General features: G+C 36.3%; 1 protein-coding gene across 4 annotated transcripts in view; it reads left to right on the top strand.

Moving 5' to 3' along the window:
* LOC131066584 (protein translocase subunit SECA2, chloroplastic) overlaps nucleotides 1-18,021 on the top strand; it is a 195,507-nt gene that overhangs the window by 97,803 nt on the left and 79,683 nt on the right. For all 4 annotated transcript variants that reach the window (XM_058001391.2, XM_058001389.2, XM_058001388.2 and 1 more), the window contains one exon: nucleotides 1,726-1,805. In XM_058001391.2, coding sequence (XP_057857374.1) covers nucleotides 1,726-1,805 — 80 coding nt within the window. The remainder of the gene's footprint in view (nucleotides 1-1,725; nucleotides 1,806-18,021) is intronic.

The raw sequence follows: 18,021 nt of genomic DNA, 5'->3' as shown, positions 1-18,021 counted from the left end.
GACCTTGATGCTTCTGATGAAGATGAATATGGATTGTAATTTGAATCTTTATTGTGTAATGACATTTTGAGACTTGAATATTATATTATGAGATATAGATTTATGAGTATCGCTCTTCTTATAGTTATAGTTATATTTAATAATTTTGAAGTTTGAACATATATATCCATACCCGTACCCGTACCCATACCAAAGGGAAAAGAATTTTTTGTATCCGCGTACCCAATTTGGTATCCCGTATCGTACCCGCACCTGTACCCGAATCGACAATTTAGCTATATAAGGATGAGCTTGTGCATCTTTAGTCTATGATGTATTGGTTACAATAATGATATATTTCTAGTGTTGAATGATATTTTGTTATTTAAACAACTATCCTATTTAATCTAGCTCTAATATTTTAGACTCCTTTACAAACTTCTTGAAAAGATACCTCCTTATATTTTTACGTTGTCATTACATTTTCTCAATCTTTATATTTGCTGTATCTATCTATCCATCATATAATTTTCTGTGTGATTCATATTTGCTTTACTAAATATCACTTATATTTGTCAGACAAAACAAAATACACATCTCTCAAATTTAAATCCTTGAGCTACTATCATATAATATTCTTGGTATATAAAGAGTTGCTTTTTCTTAGATGTTAGTCATATGTCCATTCCAAGTCCAATGAGAATAACCCCACCAGCAGAAGAATTTGTGGTATGTATTCCAGCTCATTGATAGGATGAACAAGATTAGCTAATTAACGTTTTTAAGATTTTCAGTGAGACATAATATCATGAATGCGGATACCATTGTGTAGTGTTTTTAAATCCCAACGTTTCAAATTTGCTTCAATACCCTGCTTCAAGTAAATTACAAGATTAGTAAATTTATAAAAGCAAATTAAATGCAAAACTTGGATTAGGTGGTCAATAATCTAATAATATCTAAATGCAATTTCCTGATTTCATATAAAAACGAACTTAAGAAGTTAAATACAATTAACAGATTAAGTCATACAAATATTTAAGAGCTACAGGATTTCTAAGTTTCATTTGAACTTCAATAGGATTATTGTACTTTTGAATTGCAGAGAGAATTCAGACTAATTATTCTTTAGATCAAGGGAGAGCAGCCCTATACAATTTATTGCTTGTCTATGTGATATTTTCAATGATTGTGTAATGTCCCTAGGCTAACTGTTAGCTCAAATCCATTAGAATTTTTTACAATCAACTCAAATTCTAACTTCTGATCACTAGTTCTTGATGTGTTCGAGGTGAGAGTATACAAAGACTAGAATTGGTCAATGCCAAGATGGTAGATAATGATATACAAATTTTGATTATGCCAAACTATCAGATAATGATTATATAGTGACTTTTAGCTTCACGGTTTTGGTTGAATGGGGATACATTCTTCAAATGGTGGAAAACAAATCTTATACTGTTGACCTTCAAATTCATCTACCCAGGATGTTAAAACTTAAAAGTAAAAGAATGTACTTTTAGTTCAGTGCAAACCTTTGTTATAAAAAAAATCGCATTTACCATCATTATTTGCGAACTGCTTGGCATCGATTTTACAAGAGTTAGTTTTTAATATCAATGATTGAGGAACTGACTTTTATAGTTCATATTTGTGGATGACAGTTTATTTTCAAATTTTTAAGTAAAATAATTTTTAGTAGACATGCCAGATTATTTCAAAAGATGCATGCATATTTATCCACAGGTTCAGAGGAAACATGTATATGATTTGAGGCAATCTCTTCTGCTTGATGATACTGGAATTTGCCGTCAACGTATTTATCAGTGAGTCTTTTTCACCATCCAGTCTATTTATGGTATATACAAAAATACTTGGAAAGTTTCGAACATATTGTCTAATGATTTTAAGGTATGGAGGGAGAATCTTCTGGTTTGTTCTCTGTAAATATTTTCTGTAGATGTGATATAAGCACTGAGATAGTGGTAGCCCCACGTATGTCTCCAACCCAAATATGAAACACTGTTAAATGTTTGCTGAGAACAAACATTCTTGAAACAAATGCGTGATAGACTATGCATTGATTGCAAATTCTGTACCATATGTGTAGACAAATGTTAAGACAATCCTATAGGACACGAGTGCAAGAAATATGACAGCCACAGAAACGTTGCTACAACATTCACCACATCATACATGAAATGTATGTGTTTTTACTATATAGGATTAACGTTATCTCAACATATCATTGGAGCTTTGTATACATGGAAAGGACCATTAATGCTCTTGAATGATAAGTGTACACCCAGTGCATTTCAAGCTTATAATAATGTTGCTACAACATTCACTACATATACATGGAATGAATGTTTTTTACTATATAGAATTATAATTATCTCAACATATCGTCGGAGCTTTGTATACATGGAAAGGACCATTAATGCCCTTAAATTATAAATGTATACCCAATGCATTTCAAGCTTTTAATAAAATTATAAGTATGCCAATTCGACACAGCTTTCCATATGGAATCAAATCATGACTATTATTAATACTAAAAGTTGAAAGGGCTGTCAGTTGGAACTTGAATAATATTTATGCTCCTAATCCGAGAGCTGCTAGAAAACAGCTGTGGGGTTCTTTGACTTCTCTGATTAAGGCAAGGAAAATGAATAGATGGATGCTTGGTGGAGACTTCAACAGCCTCTGTTCCCTTCTGAAAAGTTAGGTGGTTTGGATGAATTCTCAGTCAGTATGATTGATTTTGCTGACTTTGTGATGCCCCCTACTAGTAGTAAGCTAGTCAGCTATAATTAAAACATGTATCACCACACTTATCATGCCTTCAATCAGATTATTAAAACTAGAGAACAATTAATTATTCATAATACAATCAATAATTATTATATTTAAGCCCCATACTTCTTTTCTAACCCTAATGGAGGACGTGGATTTACAGTCGTAGGGCTCTTGGAAACCAATCTACAAGTAGGCTCCCTCAAGGTTTCAGGACTCCGTCCATACCTCATCTGAGGCTTACCTATCTTGTGAGGATTTACTCCGCCTCTCCCTACACACACCAACCTATCCTGTTGAGGGCAATAGCGAATGATTAAAGACTAGGCCCATTAATATAATTGTCTTTCATGTATTATGAATGTATATGTACATAAATGAAATTAAGTATAATTCTGATCTATTATTATTAACAAATGCAAATCTTATTGACAATACTTCTTTTATATAATCTATACCAGAATCTATAACATTTTATTATATTATATATATGCTCATTATTCTTGATAGAATGCAGACATAACATAACATAAATGTAAACCAGTGTTTGATCATGAGTATGATACAGCATACCAGTCTACTTGTAATGTACCCATTTAGGATTTACCTTAATTTAGTCCTGAGATAACAATTCTAACTAAAAGTGAGAGTTGAAATATATTAATATGTATAATTTTATCAAAACAGAATACATTTCATTATAACATTTAACTTAAAATTCTAAGAATAGTTCGGAAGATGGAACTTATCTTGATAGCTTTTTTTGATTTGTGTACTTGAAACATATTCCTCCACGTTATGAATTTTTGCTACTCGACTCAACCCTTCAGATTAGAAAAATAGTAAAATAAAATCTTCCCCAAATCTTCTCTAGTCTTCCACAAACCTAACACAGAATAACCATAATAACCTCTTTCAAAAGTCTGCAATAATAATGCATTCGCTTAAATTGGGGTATATGATTGATCTTCACAAATTTACCATAACTCTCTTCTCCAAACTGCAATAATTCCTTTCTTAAATCTGTTATAAAGTGATCATAGATTTGCCAATAAAATGATTACAATCTCCTCATGTAAATCTGCTATAAACTCCTTATACTCTTCTCATTAAACCTGCAAGTTATCTTTTCATTAATAGCTCTTCATAAATCTGGTGTATATGCTTGATTGTCTTTTCATTTACCAGCCCCCCTTCTCCTTCATTTCCAATCTCTAAATACATCTTCTAAGACATGTGTTTCCTTTCTAAAAGGACATGCCCCTTCAACAAATAGACACTTCAAAATCTGGTCACATCTCTTCATATTGCCTTTTTTCATAAATCACACCTCCTTGCAAACTAAGTTCTTTGCAACTAATAAATTGCATCTTTTGAAGACTGATCAAAATCGCACCTTTACAAAGAGTCGCTGGCTTTAACAAAGATTAGTTTAGTGGCAGCTATCTTTATAATCTTACGTTGTCTTTTCATTATAACAGTTTAGTGACTTCTCCTTTGAATAAGACAAATCTAAGTTTTTGAATTTTCTAAAATTAACTGCAATATATTTGAATGTTAATAAATGGCAGCCTTCCTTAGTAAATCGCTGTCTTCCTTTCTTGTGAAAAGTCTAGGTGAATAAGATAAATTTGTCTTAATTGATTATCGTTGTATTTGACTGTCTTATGATGATCGCTGGCTGTGTGGCTGTATGTTTCTACCATATTCTACCATAATAAATTATTTTTGGTGGAGATCAACTTCATTAGATGCGTTGTCTATTAATTCTGAACCTGGTCATTGTTTATAATAAACAATCTTAATTTTCTTATTGCTGATTGTATCTTAAGTGTCTATAGTCACTTGACATCAATGACAATTGTTTAACACAAACCACTTTGCATTGCTATTAATATGACCCTTTTGTCCTGTCCACCAATGTGTCTGCTCTTCCTGTAATAAACTCTTGTCACTAAGTATAACACATTGCTGTATATATATCACATTCCTTTCTGTTAGAGGATACAGTCCACCTTCATAGATGTACTAATAGCTCAATATTTGTCTATCGACCTTCTCCCATTTGTTCGATCCTCAGTATGGCGATGCTAGGCCAATTAAGATGGTTGTAGTGTGTTCTCTATCGATGAAGACTGAGCCTTACATTGATTAGTTGTTTGACTATAAAGAATAATCGATGGTATTTAGATATGGATCCAAACATTATCTTCCACGCCTTAGCAGGTCATGATGATGTGCGAACCATGGAATGTTGATGATCAATGCTAACCATAACTACTAATTCTGCTATTGATTATATCCCTCGATACTGTGTTTTTTCTTCTCCCCTCTTGAACGTTGGTATTGGTTTGAATCTTACTTTCAAATTCGTCTCCATAGGAGACTCCTAGAATTAGGACAACCTCGGCGGACTATGCTCCTGTGGACTTGAAATGTTTATTAAGGTTGGTTTAAAGATTCACAATTGGGTTCCTTTTTAAAACTATGTTTTCTCTAAGAGATGGGGGCATCGCACGGCTGTTCTGATACTGATAATATTTAATTCTGATTTCCTCTTTCATACAGATTCCACGTGTTTTTTCTTTCCTTTCAGTTCCTTGTTTTATGTTTGAGGCAAAGCTACCTTTAACTTGAGATGAAGAAAAACTCACTAAATTATTCTGCTTCAAGATTCCAGTCAGGGGTAAGAAGTTTGAACTTTAAAATCTATGGTACTCTTCAGCATTCGGTCAGTTAGAAATTGTCCACACAAACAATCGAGGCAGGGACTTAAAACCATTTCATAGTTTATTGCACAAACATTGGAGAGTAAATCCTCAAAAGATACTTAAGCCTAAGATGGGTTATGGACAGAGTCCTGAAAGCTCGAGTGAGCCTACTTGTAGACTGGTTTCCAAGCACCCTATGACAGTAAATCCCCGCCCTCCATATTGTTAGGATTGAAAATGGGGCCTAAATATAATAATTATTGATTGTATTATTTATAATTAATTGTTCTCTAGTTTTAATAGTCTGATTGAAGGCATGATAAGTGTGGTGATACATGGTTTAATTATGGCAGAGTGAGGTACTCCTAGTAGGGGGTATTGCAGACATCCTCTCTTTGATGGGTCTTATTGATATTGATTAGCAAGGTTACTTGTTCACTTGGTCCAATAGGCAGCAAGGGAACAATCTCATTCAAGTTAAGTTTGATGGGTTCTTGATTTCACATGGTCGGAATATCCTTCCTAGGCTCTCTTTGATGGGCCTCCAAAGGATTGGGTCAGATCATAATGCTATTTTATTCAAGTGGGAAGAAGCTGTTTCTAAGGGACCTTTTCCTTCAAGTATGAAATTATGTGGTCTTCTCACCCTAAGTTTGGGGATCTTGTTAAAAGTTGGTGGAGTTCCCCTTGCCATGGTACTCCTATGTGTTGTTTTGCTAAAAAAATAAATATTGTTAAAGACCTGGATGGAATTGGATCTTTTTTGGGAATATCTTTCATAATAAAGAAGCGAGTCTTAATAATCTCAAAGAGTTTCAAGAGAGATTGGAAGAAGTGTGGACATGGAAACCTGTGAAAAAGAAAGAGAGTTAAGGGTTGAATGGCTTAGACTCTCAAAGGTGTAGGTTTTTTGGAAATAGAAATCAAGGATGTAATGGCTTACGGAAGGAGACAAAAATATAAAATTTTTCCATCAATCTACAATGAAGCATAGGAGGAATACCATAAGGAGCCTTTCTTTGGCTGTTAGGACAATTATTATTGAGGAAGATGATATTGCTAATGCTACTGTTTCTTTTTTCATAAAAACTCTAGCTGATTTTAACCCTGACTTCTCAGGGTTTAAGGATCTTATTGATGTGATTCCGCATGGGTTGTCTGATCACGACCTAAAGGAATTAGGGAAGGTCGTATCTTTGGAAGAAGTCAGGAATGCAGTGTTCTGCTTTGGTGCTTTCAAAGCCCTTGAACCTGATGGGTTTCGCCCCTCTTTTTTTCAAGATGTCTGGAAAATTATTTTTGAGGATCTTCTCAATGTTTTTAGGGACGTTTTCAGATTGGTCAGACATAATCAACTGAATTCCATTTTTATTGTTTTAATCTCCCAAAAGGCTGAAGCTTCTTCAATGCAAGGTTATAGACTGATAAGTCTATGTAACATGGTTTGTAAGATTTCCTCAAATTTATTGTCAATAGACTCAAACCTGTTCTCCATCACTTGATTTCCTCCAACCAAAAGATATTAATTAAAGAAAGGTGAGTTTTAATTATTATTTTATCTACTCACGAATATATCCATTCTATGGTCAATGCAAGATTATAGATTGATAAGTATATGTAACACGGTTTGTAAGATTTCCTCAAATTTATTGTCAATAGACTCAAACCTGTTCTCCGTCACTTGATTTCCTCCAACCAAAAGATATTTATTAAAGAAAGGTGATTTTTGGTTATTGTTTTATCTACTTACGAATATATCCATTCTATGGAGAACAATAAAACGTCGGGTATGGTGTTAAAGTTGGACATTTTTAAGGCTTATGATTGGGTTTCTTGGCCCTTTCTATTTGTTGTGCTATAGAAGCTTGGGTTTAAAGGCAAACTCTAAGTTTGGTTAAAGCTTCTGTTACTACCCGAGTGTTCTATTCTTATCAATGGTGCTCCTAGGGGTTTCTTCTTTTGTGGCAGAGGGCCAAGGCAAGGAGATCCTCTTTCTCCCTACCTGTTTATTATTGTGGTTGAAGTCCTATGGAGGAATCTTCAGAGGAAGCTTAATTCTAGTATTTTAAAGGGTGCAAAAGATGCTTCTTCTTTGCCCCTTTCTTCTCATCAGCAATCTGTGGATGACAGTATTCTTTTTAGAGATGCTTTGGTTGTTGAAGCCAATCATTGGAATTCTATCTAGGGGGATTATGCTAAGGCTTTAGGTCAATATATCAACTGTAATAAAAGTATGCTGTACTTTAATATGGATTGTCACCTTTGTGAGAGAATTATGAGGATTCTTGGGTGCCAATCTGTTGTTCTTTTGGCCACTTATTTGCTGTCTTTGACTTCCAAAAAACTTTCAAACAACTTTGGAGTAGTATAGTGGAAAGAATTCAAAAAAAGCTTACTGGTTGGAAAGGGAAATCTATGAATGTTTATCTCTTTATCATTTCAGTTTATATATTTTAGAAAGGTGACGTGATAATAAAAATAAATCATAAATATATATATTTTTAATTAAAAGTTAAAAATGATTCATTTTTGAATTGAAAGCTAGCAAAAAAATGTGGACATGGGAGATAAGAATCTTTATCCTTCAATTTCTATGACAAATTTTAGCCAACTCTTTGTCAAAATGGATTATCTAATAGGAAGGTTGATTTAATTAAATGGGTTATCCATGTTTTATGATGTATCATTTATTATAGTCAAATTTAAGTTGATGAACATTTAAGTCAAGCTGGAAAACTTCAGCTTCTTAAAGCTTCACTTCAAAATATCTCTGTTTAGTATCTCTCCTTGTTCAAAATTCTAGCCTTTGTCATTGATAGGATTGAACAAATCCAGAGAAAATTCCTTTGGATTGGAGTAGAGGATCATTCCAAAATTGCTTTGGTCTGTTGGGATAAAGATTTTAGGTCGAAGAGGCTGGATGGACTTGGAGTCAGGAGACTCCAGGTGTTTAGTAAGGCTCTTCTTGCCAAAATTGGGTGGAACCTTTTGGAAGGAGTTAAGGATTGGGTTTCTATTCTTACAGCCAAGTATATGGATAATGGTGACCAAGGTTGTTTTTTTAATCTTATAGTGAGTTACCTCGTGGTTCAGTTATGTGGAACAATTTATTAATAATATGAAATGTCCTTAAACAAGGAGTTGAATGGAGAATGCATAATGGAAAAATGATTGCCTTCTAGGAGGATTCTTGGATAGAAGGCCCTTCATTGTGTCCCCTTCAACACTAATGCTCAGAAATGCTCAGAAATTAAATGGGAATCAATTGCATTGCTATATTGATTGGAATGGGGATAACCTGAGGTGGAAAGATTTTGGGGATAGCTTGCTAGTGGTTGGTTTCTAAAGGGAGGAAGATGACACAAGTGGTATGATAATATTCAATTTCTCATGCAGCAAATTAGAGAGTGTTTGTTTTGTTCTTCTTGTTGGTGTAAATAATTAATCATCTTGGATATTATTACACTTAAGTTTACTTAGGAAATGCATTTCATAGTAGTTTGGGTATGAGACACTTGGGTGTTTGTGCCACATTGGGATAGTGTGTGTAGGAGAATTTCCACCTTTTATGGTGTTGATCTTATCTTCTTGTTACATTCCACCTCATGTGGAATATTATATTGTTTCTCCTACCTACCCACACCTATTTCCTCCCTAGCCTTGTTTCTTATTGAGCCACATGTCATGTTTGTGTGCTCACAGATCCCTAGCCTTTCCTATATATGTAGGTTCATCTACATTGTTTGTACGGGCAATCAATCTATATCTTGTAATGATCCAGTTGATCATATTTTGCATCTTGATAGAATACAGTTTATTCCTATCATATATTTTGTCTCTCTTATTTGTGCTTTCCATTGCTTCTTGATCTTGGCAAAATCTCACATGGTATCAGAGCTGGTCCATGTCTCACATGCTATCAAAGCCATTAGAGTGTCATTGGTTTGCCAATTGAGAGAAATTTGATGCTATTTGGGGTTTGCATTTTGGAGCTTTCTATTGCAGGTTATTATTGAAGCTTGATGAGTCAAATCTGAGGTCACCATTGGATTGAGGAGGTCTAAGAAAGTCAGTTTTGCCTTTTGTTTCATCCAAATCAGACTTCAAAGGCCAAATCTAGAGGCATTTGAAGTTTGAAGCTGTGGCGGAAATTTTCCAAAAATTATAATTTTGCAGGCAATTTTCAAATAGCGATATCTCACTCATCTAGATTCCTTTTTTCGAGCAATTTTTTTTGTTTTGGGGTAGAATTTCGTGATCTGTATAGTGGTGCAGGAGTTTTCTGTTTTTTGAATACAGGTTTTTCGAAAATCGTGAAATCTCGATTTTTACAACTTTGAAGGCTTCATTTGGGCACATATAGACTCTTTTTCAGTTTAGATCACTAGCAATATTTGTTGAAGTCTCTTATATCTCATTTTGAGAAGTTGTAAAGTTGAAATCAGAAGTCCACTTTGCCATTATTTGCAAGTGCCACAATGATCTTTTTATGGGGGGTCAGTTGTTCATTTATATCTCTTGGTGAAATTCCATTCGGAGGCATCTTCATCTGCAGTATTCTACAGGGCTTCTTTGTTGGTGGCATCATTTTCATGTTTCCACATTTGAATATTTTATCATGATGTATACTCTTGCTTGAGCAATGTTGTAATCGCACTATCATAAAGTGCCACACCTCTTTGTATCTTGTCATTGTTGACTATTTGATGTAATCCTCTTGTACACGTAGATTAGGAATATCTTGTGAGACTTGGTGCATGGCTCCAATTGAGACTTAGATTGTACACATTTGTGTATGGCTCCCATGAGACTTGGATTGTACCGGTATTTCTGCTATTTTTGACTATCCAAATGATGCTCACAGCAGGTTGTCTCCATGCCTGATCTTCGTTTTGTTGCAACGAGTGATTCATCGTCATCGACTCGGTACCTGATTTTGTCACAGTTTGACATTATTGGTGCAGCATTGGCTCTCTTTCTTCCTTATGGGGAGGTATTTTGGTCATCATCATTGGACCATCTTTGCAGGAGATTCAACATTGAGGGGGGGGGCTTCATGGTCCTTCTTCTCTCTTATGGGGGGGGGGGATATATTTTGTTCTTCTCATTCATCATTGAGAGCATTGTGTGCTTTCATAATCTCTCCTTTGGGGGAGGGTTTTTTCCCATTGGGTTTTTCTCTCTTTTCCCCATTTTGTGAGAGATTTCATTGCATTGGTTTGCATGCATTTGCATTTGTACATGGGTACCTAACATGGCCTCGTAGTCGGGACCCATCTTGCATTGCTTAGTTGCATTGTAGACTTTAGTGCATTCCCCTAAGTTGCACTTAATGGGTGGTGTTGGTGTAAATAATTAATCATCTTGGATATTATTACATTTAAGTTTACTTAGGAAATGCATTTCATAGTAGTTTGGGTATGAGACACTTGGGTGTTTGTGCCACATTGGGATAGTGTGTGTAGGAAAATTTCCACCTTTTATGGTGTTGATCTTATCTTGTTGTTACATTCCGCCTCATGTGGGATATTATATTGTTTCTCTTACCTACCCACACCTATTTCCTACCAAACCTTGTTTCTTATTGAGCCACATGTCATGTTTGTGTGCTCACAGATCCCTAGCCTTTCCTATATAAGCAAGCTCCTCTACATTGTTTGTACGGGCAATCAATCTATATCTTGTAATGATCCAGTTGATCATATTTTGCATCTTGATAGAATACAGTTTATTCTTATGATATATTTTGGCTCTCTTATTTGTGCTTTCCGTTGCCTCTTGATCTTGGCAAAATCTCACATGGTATCAGAGCTGGTCCATGTCTCACATGGTATCAGAGCCATTAGAGTGTCATTGGTTTGCCAATTGAGAGAAATTTGATTCTCTTTGGGGTTTGCATTTTGGAGCTTTCTATTGCAGGTTACTATTGAAGCTTGATGGGTCAAATCTGAGGTCACCATTGGATGTAGGAGGTCCAAGAAAGTCAGTTTTGCTTTTTGTTTCATCCAAATCAGACTTCGAAGGTCAAATCTAGAGGCATTTGAAGTTTGAAGTTGTGGCGGAAATTTTCCAAAAATTATAATAATTTTGCAGGCAATTTTCAAATAGCGATATCTCACTCATCCAGACTCCTTTTTTCGAGCAATTTTTTTTGTTTTGGGGTAGAATTTCGTGATCTGTATAGTGGTGCAGGAGTTTTCTATATTTCGGATACAGGTTTTTCGAAAATCGTGAAATCTCGATTTTTACAACTTTGAAGGCTTCATTTGGGCGCATATAGACTCTTTTTCAGTTTAGATCACTAGCAATATTTGTTGAAGTCTCTTATATCTCATTTTGAGAAGTTGTAAAGTTGAAATCAGAAGTCCACTTTGCCATTATTTGCAAGTGCCACAATGATCTTTTTATGGGGGGTTAGTTGTTCATTTATATCTCTTGGTGAAATTCCATTCGGAGGCATCTTCATCTGCAGTATTATACAGGGCTTCTTTGTTGGTGGCATCATTTTCATGTTTCCACATTTGAATATTTTATCATGATGTATACTCTTGCTTGAGCAATGTTGTAATCGCACTATCATAAAGTGCCACACCTCTTTGTATCTTGTCATTGTTGACTATTTGATGTAATCCTCTTGTACACGTAGATTAGGAATATCTTGTGAGACTTGGTGCATGGCTCCAATTGAGACTTAGATTGTACACATTTGTGTATGGCTCCCGTGAGACTTGGATTGTACCGGTATTTCTGCTATTTCTGACTATCCAAATGATGCTCACAGCAGGTTGTCTCCATGCTTGATCTTCATTTTGTTGCAACGAGTGATTCATCGTCATCGACTCGGTACCTGGTTTTGTCACACTTTGACATTATTGGTGCAGCATTGGCTCTCTTTCTTCCTTATGGGGAGGTATTTTGGTCATCATCATCGGACCATCTTTGCAGGAGATTCAACATTGAGGGGGGGGGCTTCATGGTCCTTCTTCTCTCTTATGGGGGGGGGGGATATATTTTGTTCTTCTCATTCATCATTGAGAGCATTGTGTGCTTTCATAATCTCTCCTTTGGGGGAGGGTTTTTTCCCATTGGGTTTTTCTCTCTTTTCCCCATTTTGTGAGAGATTTCATTGCATTGGTTTGCATGCATTTGCATTTGTACATGGGTACCTAACATGGCCTCGTAGTCGGGACCCATCTTGCATTGCTTAGTTGCATTGTAGACTTTAGTGCATTCCCCTAAGTTGCACTTAATGGGTGGTGTTGGTGTAAATAATTATTCATCTTGGATATTATTACATTTAAGTTTACTTAGGAAATGCATTTCATAGTAGTTTGGGTATGAGACACTTGGGTGTTTGTGCCACATTGGGATAGTGTGTGTAGGAAAATTTCCACCTTTTATGGTGTTGATCTTATCTTGTTGTTACATTCCGCCTCATGTGGGATATTATATTGTTTCTCTTACCTACCCACACCTATTTCCTACCAAACCTTGTTTCTTATTGAGCCACATGTCATGTTTGTGTGCTCACATATCCCTAGCCTTGCCTATATAAGCAAGCTCCTCTACATTGTTTGTACGGGCAATCAATCTATATCTTGTAATGATCCAGTTGATCATATTTTGCATCTTGATAGAATACAGTTTATTCTTATGATATATTTTGGCTCTCTTATTTGTGCTTTCCGTTGCCTCTTGATCTTGGCAAAATCTCACATGGTATCAGAGCTGGTCCATGTCTCACATGGTATCAGAGCCATTAGAGTGTCATTGGTTTGCCAATTGAGAGAAATTTGATTCTCTTTGGGGTTTGCATTTTGGAGCTTTCTATTGCAGGTTACTATTGAAGCTTGATGGGTCAAATCTGAGGTCACCATTGGATGTAGGAGGTCCAAGAAAGTCAGTTTTGCTTTTTGTTTCATCCAAATCAGACTTCGAAGGTCAAATCTAGAGGCATTTGAAGTTTGAAGTTGTGGCGGAAATTTTCCAAAAATTATAATAATTTTGCAGGCAATTTTCAAATAGCGATATCTCACTCATCCAGACTCCTTTTTTCGAGCAATTTTTTTTGTTTTGGGGTAGAATTTCGTGATCTGTATAGTGGTGCAGGAGTTTTCTATATTTCGGATACAGGTTTTTCGAAAATAGTGAAATCCCGATTTTTACAACTTTGAAGGCTTCATTTGGGCGCATATAGACTCTTTTTCAGTTTAGATCACTAGCAATATTTGTTGAAGTCTCTTATATCTCATTTTGAGAAGTTGTAAAGTTGAAATCAGAAGTCCACTTTGCCATTATTTGCAAGTGCCACAATGATCTTTTTATGGGGGGTTAGTTGTTCATTTATATCTCTTGGTGAAATTCCATTCGGAGGCATCTTCATCTGCAGTATTATACAGGGCTTCTTTGTTGGTGGCATCATTTTCATGTTTCCACATTTGAATATTTTATCATGATGTATACTCTTGCTTGAGCAATGTTGTAATCGCACTATCATAAAGTGCCACACCTCTTTGTATCTTGTCATTGTTGACTATTTGATGTAATCCTCTTGTACACGTAGATTAGGAATATCTTGTGAGACTTGGTGCATGGCTCCAATTGAGACTTAGATTGTACACATTTGTGTATGGCTCCCGTGAGACTTGGATTGTACCGGTATTTCTGCTATTTCTGACTATCCAAATGATGCTCACAGCAGGTTGTCTCCATGCTTGATCTTCATTTTGTTGCAACGAGTGATTCATCGTCATCGACTCGGTACCTGGTTTTGTCACACTTTGACATTATTGGTGCAGCATTGGCTCTCTTTCTTCCTTATGGGGAGGTATTTTGGTCATCATCATCGGACCATCTTTGCAGGAGATTCAACATTGAGGGGGGGGGCTTCATGGTCCTTCTTCTCTCTTATGGGGGGGGGGGATATATTTTGTTCTTCTCATTCATCATTGAGAGCATTGTGTGCTTTCATAATCTCTCCTTTGGGGGAGGGTTTTTTCCCATTGGGTTTTTCTCTCTTTTCCCCATTTTGTGAGAGATTTCATTGCATTGGTTTGCATGCATTTGCATTTGTACATGGGTACCTAACATGGCCTCGTAGTCGGGACCCATCTTGCATTGCTTAGTTGCATTGTAGACTTTAGTGCATTCCCCTAAGTTGCACTTAATGGGTGGTGTTGGTGTAAATAATTATTCATCTTGGATATTATTACATTTAAGTTTACTTAGGAAATGCATTTCATAGTAGTTTGGGTATGAGACACTTGGGTGTTTGTGCCACATTGGGATAGTGTGTGTAGGAAAATTTCCACCTTTTATGGTGTTGATCTTATCTTGTTGTTACATTCCGCCTCATGTGGGATATTATATTGTTTCTCTTACCTACCCACACCTATTTCCTACCAAACCTTGTTTCTTATTGAGCCACATGTCATGTTTGTGTGCTCACATATCCCTAGCCTTGCCTATATAAGCAAGCTCCTCTACATTGTTTGTACGGGCAATCAATCTATATCTTGTAATGATCCAGTTGATCATATTTTGCATCTTGATAGAATACAGTTTATTCTTATGATATATTTTGGCTCTCTTATTTGTGCTTTCCGTTGCCTCTTGATCTTGGCAAAATCTCACATGGTATCAGAGCTGGTCCATGTCTCACATGGTATCAGAGCCATTAGAGTGTCATTGGTTTGCCAATTGAGAGAAATTTGATTCTCTTTGGGGTTTGCATTTTGGAGCTTTCTATTGCAGGTTACTATTGAAGCTTGATGGGTCAAATCTGAGGTCACCATTGGATGTAGGAGGTCCAAGAAAGTCAGTTTTGCTTTTTGTTTCATCCAAATCAGACTTCGAAGGTCAAATCTAGAGGCATTTGAAGTTTGAAGTTGTGGCGGAAATTTTCCAAAAATTATAATAATTTTGCAGGCAATTTTCAAATAGCGATATCTCACTCATCCAGACTCCTTTTTTCGAGCAATTTTTTTTGTTTTGGGGTAGAATTTCGTGATCTGCATAGTGGTGCAGGAGTTTTCTATATTTCGGATACAGGTTTTTCGAAAATAGTGAAATCCCGATTTTTACAACTTTGAAGGCTTCATTTGGGCGCATATAGACTCTTTTTCAGTTTAGATCACTAGCAATATTTGTTGAAGTCTCTTATATCTCATTTTGAGAAGTTGTAAAGTTGAAATCAGAAGTCCACTTTGCCATTATTTGCAAGTGCCACAATGATCTTTTTATGGGGGGTTAGTTGTTCATTTATATCTCTTGGTGAAATTCCATTCGGAGGCATCTTCATCTGCAGTATTATACAGGGCTTCTTTGTTGGTGGCATCATTTTCATGTTTCCACATTTGAATATTTTATCATGATGTATACTCTTGCTTGAGCAATGTTGTAATCGCACTATCATAAAGTGCCACACCTCTTTGTATCTTGTCATTGTTGACTATTTGATGTAATCCTCTTGTACACGTAGATTAGGAATATCTTGTGAGACTTGGTGCATGGCTCCAATTGAGACTTAGATTGTACACATTTGTGTATGGCTCCCGTGAGACTTGGATTGTACCGGTATTTCTGCTATTTCTGACTATCCAAATGATGCTCACAGCAGGTTGTCTCCATGCTTGATCTTCATTTTGTTGCAACGAGTGATTCATCGTCATCGACTCGGTACCTGGTTTTGTCACACTTTGACATTATTGGTGCAGCATTGGCTCTCTTTCTTCCTTATGGGGAGGTATTTTGGTCATCATCATCGGACCATCTTTGCAGGAGATTCAACATTGAGGGGGGGGGCTTCATGGTCCTTCTTCTCTCTTATGGGGGGGGGGGATATATTTTGTTCTTCTCATTCATCATTGAGAGCATTGTGTGCTTTCATAATTTCTCCTTTGGGGGAGGGTTTTTTCCCATTGGGTTTTTCTCTCTTTTCCCCATTTTGTGAGAGATTCATTGCATTGGTTTGCATGCATTTGCATTTGTACATGGGTACCTAACATGGCCTCATAGTCGAGACCCATCTTGCATTGCTTAGTTGCATTGTAGACTTTAGTGCATTCCCCTAAGTTGCACTTAAGGGGGGGTGTTGGTGTAAATAATTATTCATCTTGGATATTATTACACACACTTAAGTTTACTTAGGAAATGCATTTCATAGTAGTTTGGGTATGAGACACTTGGGTGGTTGTGCCACATTGGGATAGTGTGTGTAGGAGAATTTCCACCTTTTATGGTGTTGATCTTGTTGTTACATTCCACCTCATGTGGAATATTATATTGTTTCTCCTACCTACCCACACCTATTTCCTGCCTAGCCTTGTTTCTTATTGAGCCACATGTCATGTTTGTGTGCTCACATATCCCTAGCCTTGCCTATATAAGCAGGCTCATCTACATTGTTTGTACGGGCAATCAATCTATATCTTGTAATGATCCAATTGATCATATTTTGCATCTTGATAGAATATAGTTTATTCCTATCATATATTTTGTCTCTCTTATTTGTGCTTTCCATTGCCTCTTGATCTTGGCAAAATCTCACATGGTATCAGAGCTGGTCCATGTCTCACACTTCTAATAGACAAGATCAGTGTATTTGGACTTGCAATCCTTTAGGGCAGTTCACTACTAAGTCCACATACTCTATGATGGAGCCTTAAGATGATACTCCTCTAGACTGGAGTCAGGTTCGGATTATTCACATTATACCCAAGATTAATTTTTTTTTGATGGGCTGTTGTTCACTGTAGGATCTTAGTATTGACAATCTAACCAAAATAGGTTTCCAATTCATAAATAGGCATTCTTTATGTAATGAGGTTGAGGAGATCATTGATTGTCCTTTCTTTCACCGTGTTTACTCAGGAGAGGTTTTGCTTTGAAGTTTTACAAAATCTCCATTTTGTTTGGGTTTTCCCTAGATCTTTGAAGGATTTTGTTTTTAAGCTAGAACAAAAATGCTCTTTCTCACCTTATAATTTTAGATTTATGGAAGCAAATTCCCCCTTTTGTTTCCTAGGGTTTGTAGAAAGAAAGAAAGAACAAACTTTTTAGAGACCAGAAACGAAACAACAAGAAGCTTTTCAGGTGTATTGAACAAAATATCTATGAAAATGTAAATAGAAAATGGGAGGATTACTAGTGTTCCATGGGAACATGTCCCCTTGGAAAAACCACTCGTTTCCAAGATGGGGACGTCCTAGAGACTCGAAAACTCTAGGGGAACGTGCCCCATCTATCCCCACACCACCACACACCCTTTGCCATTTCCTTGACGTTTCCTCTGATAGGGGATGTCTTTGAGATGTTTCATGTTAGGAAATGCCATAAGGGGATGCTAGGATGTCCTTGAGACTCCCAAAGGTCCCTTGACCTTGGAGGGGACTTGCTAACCGACTTGCAAATTTTTAAGGCTGTTTGGTATTGTTGAGTCTATCTGAGGCCTTTTGGCTTTGTTTGGGGGTGAACATCGTCACATAGAGTGATTTTTAGGAGGCTTTAAGGGGTTCTTTGGACCTAAATTAGTGAT

Source organism: Cryptomeria japonica, chromosome 10, assembly GCF_030272615.1.
Source record: "Cryptomeria japonica chromosome 10, Sugi_1.0, whole genome shotgun sequence".
Classification (NCBI taxonomy): Eukaryota; Viridiplantae; Streptophyta; class Pinopsida; order Cupressales; family Cupressaceae; genus Cryptomeria; species Cryptomeria japonica.
This window is presented reverse-complemented; position numbering and strand designations above follow the sequence as displayed.